This window comes from Protobothrops mucrosquamatus, unplaced genomic scaffold, assembly GCF_001527695.2.
Source record: "Protobothrops mucrosquamatus isolate PMUCROS unplaced genomic scaffold, P.Mucros_1.0 scaffold738, whole genome shotgun sequence".
NCBI classification, from domain to species: Eukaryota; Metazoa; Chordata; class Lepidosauria; order Squamata; family Viperidae; genus Protobothrops; species Protobothrops mucrosquamatus.
In genome coordinates, this window is record NW_015387011.1 from 516,078 (window position 1) to 526,217 (window position 10,140).

The window sequence follows — 10,140 nt, forward strand, 5'->3', positions numbered from 1 at the left end:
CTTCACATAAATATTGAACAGGAGTGGAGAGAGGACCGACCCTTGAGGCACCCCACAAGTTAGGGGCCTTGGGGTCGACCTCTGTCCCCCTGCCAATACAGACTGCGTACGATCGGTGAGGAAGGAGGAGAACCACCGCATAACCGTGCCTCCCACTCCCAACCCACCCAAACGCCGCAGCATGATACTGTGGTCCACACATTTGACACATTTGACCCCTCCCTCTCGCTCAGCCTGGTCATCTCCTACAGCTTCATTGTTGAGGGTTGAGGTTTCCTCCGCCTGCTATAAAGTAAATCCAGGCAGCTACTTTTGGTAATAACTACTACCCTTATCACTCCTTGAGCTTCTTCAATTACTGTAAGTGCCGTCCTGAATATTTATCCCCATTCAAAGCCTGGAATCTGGTCCTTTAAAGGTATGCATGTGTACACCTGTGATACCTGACTGAAACATCCATATTCAGGTGCAATATGCTTCTAACAGTGAATGATGAGAAGAATTGAGACAGACTGTACTGTTGATTGCATGCTCTATTTGTAGGCTTACTAGAAATATCTGAAATGCTACTGCTGGAAGTTTTACCAGACCTGGAAGGTTTCATTTCATGTTCTTATCATAGCAGTGTCTGGAACTGATTCAATCCACCATTCATCTTATGTTGGAAGGAAAGGGTAGGATCGTTTTGACAGGAGGAGGAGGAAAAATCACCCTTCTTTGCCTTAAGAGGTAAAAAAAACAGAGGCAGACAAATTGGGAAGCTATCAATACTCATCATAATCCAGACATAAAAAGTTCCCCAGAATAATCGTTCTAGTGTATGGTTTCCCTTTATGCCTCATCTGACACCCATAGACACTTGTTATGCAGTATGTCAACTTTCTATTGCAGAATATAGATTTTATACATGGATTGGGGATGAGGAGGGAGATGGGGGTGATGATTAAAAAAATCTAAACAATTACAGGATGAAGATTAGACTGGACAATCTTCTGATCCTACAGTATTTAAAAAAACACAAATATTTTTTTATCCCTCAGTGCTGGAAACCTTGCTGCTATTTTCTTTGAACTGATTCCATAACTCTTTGAACAGACTAGAAGAGGGTAACTTCTGGGAGCCAAGAACCTGATTTAATATTTGGGCTGGGGCTGAAGGATAGAATAAATGGGACAATAACTCAAAGTGAATAACACCTCATCACATGGATACAAACGAGGTTTTAAGTTCTCTCAAGTTTCTTCCCTCCTTTTTTGAAGAATTCTTTAAAACAAAAAAAATCTTATTTTATTGCTTATGTTATAGGATTTGTGTGTGTTTTCATCTCACAATGGCAGGAAGGCATTCCAGAGTTTTTTTCCAGCAATTGAAGCCAGAATGTCAACTTAGGGCAGTATTTCTCAACCTTGACAATTTTAAGGCATGTGGACTTCAACTCCCAGAATTCCACAGCCAGCATTTCTGGCTGTGGAATTCTGGGAGTTGAAGTCCACATGCCTTAAAATTGTCAAGGTTGAGAAACACTGACTTAGGGGTTTTAGGGTTGCAGATTTCCCTGGGTCTGCAGGATGCCCATCTTTGGAACAGCCTGAAAACGCTTAAAATGTGCATATTTGTCCCACATCTAGCATTAGGGCCTGGTCCTCTCCTTTCCATTGAAGGTTATCAGGACGGAGGGATCCGAGTGGTTTGTCGTTCCGGTGGCTGGTATCCAAAGCCAGAGGTCCTGTGGAGAGAGCTCAACGGGAGGCTTCTGTCTTCATTGGCAAAAAAAGATTCACAAAGAAAAGATGGGACATTTGATGTACAAGCCGACATCGTTCTAAAAGGAAGTTCAAACTTGACCTGTGTCATCAGAAACAGCCTCCTCGACCTGGAAAAAGAATCAACCATCCACATAACAAGTGAGTAAACAAAAACCGTTAATAGCCGGTCTCTGTTTTAGAGATCGGGCTTTGCAGTCGTACGGGTCTGAGATTCAAAATTGGACAGATTTGCAGGTGGTGCCCATGTCTTGTTTAGGGCAAACTCAGAGTCAATGAAGAGTTATAAAAGACATCCTTCCAAGAAGAAAATCTTAAATGAGTGCATGTAGCACATTTCTTTGCATTCTTTTCTTTTTCTTTTTTTTTTTAATCTTGAGAAGAAAAACATTGGGGAAGATTTAAGGAACATGTATTTATCTGAATCAGTGGGCATAGTTTGGATCAGGGCTTTTCAACCTTTTCACCCATGGTACCACTTTTAGGATATGGCAACATCCGAGTACCACCAGTCGCCTAGCAAGGGGTCAAAAACTTGACCAAAAAAAAAAAGGAAAGGAAAAAAGTGATGAAGTACAGGTAGTCCTCAACTTACAACAGTTCGCTTAGTGACTGTTTGAAGTTACAATGGCACTGAAAAAAGTGCCCCCCAAGCCACAGCTGAGCAAGACACCTGCCTGCCCGCCAGCCAGCGTTCTTCCTCCTGTCCGAGGTTTTCATTGTTGTGAGCATTTCTGTTGAGGATTGGTAGCGGGGGTGGGGTGGGGGGTGTTTGGTTTTTATTCCCCCCGTCTGCTGGATGGTTGCAGCAGGTTTTGGTGACCCTGGGACACTGTGACCCTCATTAATATGAATTAGTTGCCAAGCATCTGAATGTAAATCACAAGACCCTGGAGATGCTGCAACATTCCAGCTGATTGGTGCTTCTTCAGGACTCAGCAGAAGTGCCAGGATCAGTGCAGAACTCCAGTTGGAGCCTGGTGCTGATCCTGGTGCTTCCACTGAGCCCTGACAGCCCCGAAGAAGCGCCGATCAGCTGGAAAGTGGCATTGATCCTGGTGCTTCCACTGAGCCCTGACAGTCCCGAAGAAGCGCTGATCCTGGCGCTTCCGCTGAGCCCTGACAGCCCTGCAGCTCCAGCCATCTCTCGCTCAGGCTTGTGCGGTGCTGCCACTGGTTCAGCTCATTCCCCTCCCCCGCTACCACTTTTCTAGGATGGTCGTGTACCACCTGCCAGGTGCCAATGTACCACAGGTGGTACCCGTACTACTGGTTGAAAAGCCTTGGTTTAGATTATGGGGTGTATGGTACAGGTTAAGGCGTATGTTCCTGAAACGTGAATCATAGCAGAAGGGATAGGAAAGACAAAAGCAGAGCATTTCCAAATATTTCAAGGATGCTTTAAAATGGATTCATCTCTATTTCTTTCATTTTTTCCAGATCACCTCTTCCCCAAAATATCATCCTGGATAGTAGCTCTATGTTTTTCCCTAATGGCTGTGGTTGGATTCGCTATATTTATTTTTTACCTACTGAACAAATACAGTGAGTACATAGGAAACTGTCCTTTTACCGCATAAAAGTAGGGCTATTGCACAGTTAATTGTCAGTTAGCCCTGCGGTTACAGTAATTGTGTTTGGTTGGAATGAGGGTTTCTTAATAGATTGGAACACTACATTTCTCTTTTGACTTCCTGGCCTTCTAAGAGTAAATCCACTAATCTTCTTGCCTCAGTGCAAACATGGCACATTACTCTTTTTATGTCTTTGCTTGAACCTTAGCATTCATCTGCCACTAAGGATGGTGTAGGGCAGGGGTAGGCAACCTTGGCTCTTTTATGACTCGTGGACTTCACCTCCCAGAATTCCTGAGCCAGCCACCCCTGGTGTAGGTGCTCTGCTCCAGAAGGCATATTTAGGGAGATGGCCTGAAATGATGTGTCCTATGCTGGCAGTCTCGTAGTTCTTCTGGTTCCTGGTTCCCCTTCAATCTGTCGCTCCCTCCTTCACCCAGTCCTCGCTCCACTTTTGGCTGCAAGGTTAACTGAATTTTGGCTTCTATAGCTACTGTTTCTCAACAGGTTGGTTAACTGGTCCTTCTAGTCTTGAAATTGATTCGCCCATTTTAGGCTGAATGTGTAGAACCAAAAATGTAATGGAAAAGACTCAGCTTTGGTACTCCTGTAGCCTGCCTAGCAGGCAATTTTATTTATGTATTTATCATATTTATGTAGTCACCCCTCTTACATGAAAGTGACACTGGGTGGCATACAGCACTTAATACAAAGCAAAACAAAAGCAGGATGATATTAACCGTTATATTAATGATATTAAGGGAGCCATTGCAAAATGGCCTCAGCACACACCAAGGTTCTTGTTCTTTACTTCCTCTCCTCAGTTATGTTCTTAGGATAGTTTACAACTCCCACAGGGATCTTCACAGTTAACCCTTAATTAAATTTCAATTCCTCAACAACTTTATCTCAGCTGCATAAAATAGTTGGCCGCTAGATGGCAGCCAACAGTTGCAAAAGAAAACCTTTTTTGTTGCCATCTAGTGGCAGATAGGTCATCCAGTCCACCCACGGTTTGAACCACTGCTTCTTAAACGTTTTGCTCAAAGAATCTTTTTGAACTTTTAAAGATTATGGAGGACTCCAAAAGAGCTTTGTTTATATAGGTTATATTTATCAATATTTACTATATTAAAAATTTAAATGTATATCTTTGTAGAATATTTATTTATTAAATGAAGTAAAAGGAATATCAAACCCAACATACTAACATAAATATCTTTCATGAAAAACCTATACTAAACATTCTCTATTGCCCCCTAATTTTTCTTTTTTTGTTGTAATTTTGTATTTTAACCATTTATCTTTTAAATTTAATAAATTTTTCTTAAAATAAGAACATATTTTGTAATAAAAAGCAAACATTGTTTTAAAATTCTGCAAATATCTTCAATAATTATCAAAGGGGATTCTCGGACCATATTTTAAAAGCCACTGGTTTAAAGGAATAACTCAAAAGATCAATCCATCAACAGTGTAACATGAATGAAAAAGTTCTTTGCTGGCTCTTGATTAGTTTTCTATTATGTTATATATTGAATGATGATTATGTTTAGCTGCTATTTTGTTCCTTATTATTTCTACAAAGATTTAGGGAATACCAGTTGGCTTTATTTATAAATAATAATGGCAAAGAATAGGCTAGGCTAGGCTAGGCTAGGCTAGGATAGGATAGGATAGGATATTCTTGTGTGTGATTGGACACACAAAGAATTTGTTTCCAGCGTATAAGCTCTTAGTGTACATAACAAACAAGAAAGTGATAAATCATAAATCATAAAATACAATAATAAATCATAAAATACAAACAACAAAGTGATAAATCATAAGATACCAATAGGAGAAGGTAATAGGCAAGATGAGAAGGATAACATGGGTAAATATCCTTAGGCATAAGACAGTACTGTGGGAATTAGGCGTTTAGCAGAGTGATCCCATGGGGGGAAAATTGTCTTTGTGTCTAAGGTAGTTGTTTTGGCATGCAATGCCCTATAATGAGGTCCTGAGGGGAGGAGTTAAAGTCACACATTTATGTTTTCTGCATCAGTAAGCAGTACAGTAATAAGTTATTTTTGTTTTCTTGTATTCTAGGAAAGCTGGTCACTGAACTGAGTAAGTAATTTTCTTTTTCTTCTTCTTCTGTTTTTTGAGAAAAACATTTGGGCCACAATCTAATACAGAAGTTATCAACACATCAACTCCAGTGAGATTAAGCATTCCTTAATGTATAATATGGGTATTATAGGTGATTCGGTGTTGAGTTGCGGCTCTTTCATGGAAAAGGAAGAATATCAATTTAATTACATTTTTGTTAAATTGTCACTCTGTGTAACAAAACAGAACGGGACAAATAAAAGTCTGTAGCAAAATATCTGCTGATAGGAACAAAGTGTGCACTTCAGAAAATTACCAACAAGCAAGCCCAATTATCTCAATCATTATGGTGTGACATTCAGCCTTTTCCATGGTTTCAAATAAGAGTCGTAAAAAAATTCTAATCCTGTTATCTGAAGGGATTAAATTTCAATGAGCAAAGCATGTAATTTTATTATTGATCACTCCTTTAGGTGAATTTTTTAAAAAAATGTAACACTATACTTCAAAAGATTTTCAAAATCCTTCACAATTTTTTTAAGTGGACACTGAAATAGAAATATTATAGGCAGTAAAACTCTGTTCTTCTTTCCCCGGACAATTTCTCAACTTCCCTTGATAAATTATAGTAGATAATTATTAAATATAAATAATCATTATTAAACTAATCTATATGGCTACCCATAGCCCAAATATGACTTAGGTGCATCTAACACATTAAAAAACAGGAAAAAAAACCCAGCAACAGCAGAAGCATAAAATTTATAATGGTTACCCAAAAGAAATGCAATGAATGCTCCATCAAGAACAATGATATCACATGTAGTTTCCCATCTTCCAAGCCCTGGAGCTTTCTGAAAGGCTGATAGAGTTGGCATTAATTTAATCTTGGGAGATAGGGTGTTCCAGAGGGAAGGTACTACATCAGAAATGACATACTTCCTTAAAATGGCATTCTTTAATTGTGGGGACCGGGACAGTATCTCTCCTGTAGGACCTGAGAGAAACAACTTGAGTGTCAAGGTTCCGACTAACGAAACACTTCAAAGAACTTTCAGGCATTGTTTATCCTAAAAAGTCTTTAATCGTGAAACAAAGTGTCGGCACAGCATGATGGATGCCAAGATCTGAATTCCCCTCCCCTAATATTCAAGCATAATTCCCTCCTCTAATTAGCAGTCATAATTCACTTCTCCAATCAGTTTGAAGGGCAAAGTTTCCCTTCCATGGTTTCTTATCTTAACTAATCCCCACACACATTCTTTCTCCTCCCCTCCCAACATCATCTAATTTAACTCTAAAAATACCACACAGCTTATACAGAGAGTGGCTGCCTCTTCATATTTTGTCAAAGCAAGAACATCCAATGTTAGCAGCATTGACATGGAGGTCCTATAAATAATCCAGGCTTTATAGGTGACAACCACGTTTCTGTGGAGATTCTCAATTCTCCGGGTCACGGTTGTCCCAAAAGTGCTTTTTCTAAAAGGCAACTGGACTGTCTTAATTTTTTTCCTTGGAAAACATTCAACCACATCTTGAATTCCATTTTGTAAGCACATTGGGAGCCAGTGGAACTTGTAGAGAAAACAGGGCATAACATGCATGTATTGAGGTACACCCATAACTGCTCATATTGGCACATTCTGGACTAGTTGCAGCTTTTAGATGATCTTTCAAAGCAGCCCCACTTAATTTCAGTAATCCACTTGGGAGATGATCAAGACATGAGTGATGTGAGCAGTGCCTCCAAGTCTAGGAAGCGATGCACGATTCATAAAATGAAGTTTGCAAAAGCCCTCTTGGCCACTGCTGCCATCTCCTTTTCTAACAGAAGCTGTGAGTTCAGGAGAACCCCCAGATCGTTTTTGGGGGGCAACTTCATTCAGAACCAAAAGATGACGACGACGATGACAATGGTGATGATGATTTAAATTTGTATAGAAAAACATTGGATCGAGGAGGCCCTAAAACTTAAAGGCACCTGGGCCTGCTATGTTCTAATGATGCAGAAAGAAAACCACTTTGTAGTGACTTTGAACAGCTGTTTTTTAAATTATTTTTTCAATATTAAACTGTTCCTTTGATTTATTTTAATCTTTATTCTTGTTCTTAGATTGGAGGAACATGGTGATGCCAATAGAAAAAGGTTGGTGGTTGTCCTGTTTGTTATCACTCCAAAATGTAAATTCCATCATTATTGTGCTAATCTCTGAAACTGAATTTTTACATCAAGTTTTAATGAGGTTTTTACTCCAAGGAATATTTTTTTTTTAATTCAAAAGTGTTGTCGTGTGTTGAGTTCTGGCATTTACATGTAAAGGAATCAAGTACTATAAGCCCAGTTGCATTTTTCGGTGACAAACACAATACACATTAGTGGAGATTTTGATATAATTCTTTACAGAAATTCCATAGGGAAATTTCTTTTTTTTTTTTTAAGCAGGGACTTACACAAGGGACTTCCATAGAAGCCCTATCATCCCTGTGTAAAGACCTCTTCATGAATTGTGCAAATAGCTAATTTTAAGCTCTGAGCTTAACAGGTAGCTGCATTTTTTAAAACTTTTTTATTCATTTTATTTATTTATCCAATGTTTACATCTTCAGCTCACCTAGGTGACTTTGGGGAGTTTATAAGCACATCATAAAATAATATGAAAACATACTAAAGTTTGGAAGTTGAGTCATGGCAACTGGACTCTCTCTCTCTCTCTCTCTCTCTCTCTCTCTCTCTCTCTCTCTCTCTCTCTCTCTCTCTCTCTCTCTCTCTCAGATCTCTCTCTCTCTCTGAGATGTTTCACTGCGCATCCAAGCAGCATCTTCACCCTGAACAAATTGGTTAGGAGAATCTGAATAGGCAGAGAGTCATTGCAATACTCCTAAAAGTCTTAGGAGTATTCCCGCACTACCTCAAGGTTTCTTTCCCAAAGTGTGTGGCAATATGTTAGTGAAGGTTCTCGGTCATCCAGGTAGAATTGTCTGGAAATTGAGATATGGCAACTGGACTCTTTTTTTTTTTTTTCCTTCTTGTTGAGTCGTGTTGCTTCCATGACTCAACTGCCAGACAATTCTACCTGGATGTCTGAGAATCTTCATCGACATACAGTTAAAAGTGCAATAAAAAACTTCCAAAAAATTAGATGGTAAGTATAAAATACGACATACTTACCTACTTAGTATATACTTAGATAGCAAATATATTGTATATTTTATTTCAAATGAAATAATAGAAGCCTATTGTGTTTAGGCATGAAGATACTACCTCCTTGTTTTGCTGCACAATTTAGTCCAGGGAAGTGTCATTCATACTATGCCGTGCTATTCATCTAAATAGATCTAGGGAGACTTGGTACAGCCTTGGAAATGGGTCTTTTAATGGGATAAGCCCGTGGTGGCGAACCTATGGCACGTGTGGCACGCAGAGCCCTCTCTGTGAGCACACGCACCGTCGCCCCAGCTGGGTTTTATAAAACCTTTTCGCTTTAGGCCTCCGTTGCCGTGTGCAAAAAAAAAAAAAAGGTTCAATCAATCAATCAATTTCAACTTCTTGCGAGGAAAAAAAAGATCTTGCAAAGTTGGAATTGATTGATTGAACTTTTTAGTCCCACACAGTCTGCCGTTACCACCGCAGCCATGCCCACCCAATGGGCCATGCTCACCCAATTGGCCACACCCACCCAATTGGCCACACCCACCCGGCACCCGACACTACATAAGTGGGTTTTGGGTTGCAGTTTGGGCACTCGGTCTCTAAAAGGTTCGCTTACTGGGATAAGCACTAAAAGTTGTTTCAAAATAAGATCTATGTGCTGATCAATTTCTCTTCCTCGTTATAATTAAGAATGGGGGCAACTGCAGCATTTTCTTTTAGGTTAACCTTTTCCTCTTTCCTTTCTTTCTCTTTTCCCACTTCTCCTTTTCCTCTCAGCAAACATAGTTCTGGATCCAGAAACAGCCAACCACGACCTGATCCTGTCTGCAGATCAAAGAACTGTCATACAGGGATTCATGTGGCAGAGCCTACCGTACAGTCCTAAAAGATTTAATATGGATCGCTGCGTCCTGGGAAGGGAGGGGTTTTCCTCCGGAAAGCATTATTGGGAAGTAGAAGTTGGAGAGGATGGGTACTGGGCCTTGGGGGTGGCGAGAAATTCCATGAAGAGGAAGGGAAAGCTCGTCCTTGTCCCAGAAGAAGGAATCTGGGCAGTGGGAAAGGATCGGATCCAATACAAAGCTCTCACTCTACCCAAGATCCCCCTGATTCTGAAGAAGAAGCCCAGGAAACTGGGGGTTTACTTGGATTATGAGATGCAACTAGTTGCCTTTCATGACGTCACTCACCAAACACATATATTCACCTTCTTCTCAGCCCCATTCAATGGGGAAGCGGTCTTCCCCTTCTTTTACGTAGGGGTAGGGTGCTGGCTTAGAATGTGTCCTTGATGACTTTCCTTTAAGGGAGGTTCAGTCAGAAAATTAAACGCCCTACACTTATCCTTCACATTCTGTGGCTGGCCCTAGCACTAGCCAGAGACAGGCAGTTCATTTTCCATATCATGCAAGGGCTGTAAATCGTCATATATGGATCACTTCTCCTTACTGCAGCTTTACAATCATGGAGAAGGAGAAACATGTGGGGTCTTGACTAAGCGGGAGGATATCACTCACCTCAAGCAAGGAAAAGTTGGGGGACAGCCTTTTCTATA

The 10,140-nt window shown here is 40.3% G+C and overlaps 1 protein-coding gene across 1 annotated transcript in view; it reads left to right on the forward strand.

Annotated features, from left to right (window-relative positions):
• The window catches only part of LOC107289636 (butyrophilin subfamily 2 member A2-like), a 12,616-nt gene extending 2,691 nt beyond the window's left edge, over positions 1-9,925 (forward strand). The window contains exons 3-7 of the mRNA XM_029284578.1: positions 1,629-1,904; positions 3,204-3,308; positions 5,429-5,449; positions 7,548-7,580; positions 9,363-9,925. Of these exons, the coding sequence (XP_029140411.1) occupies positions 1,629-1,904; positions 3,204-3,308; positions 5,429-5,449; positions 7,548-7,580; positions 9,363-9,877 (950 nt within the window). The 3' untranslated portion in view covers positions 9,878-9,925. The remainder of the gene's footprint in view (positions 1-1,628; positions 1,905-3,203; positions 3,309-5,428; positions 5,450-7,547; positions 7,581-9,362) is intronic.
• Positions 9,926-10,140: the final 215 nt, after the last annotated feature.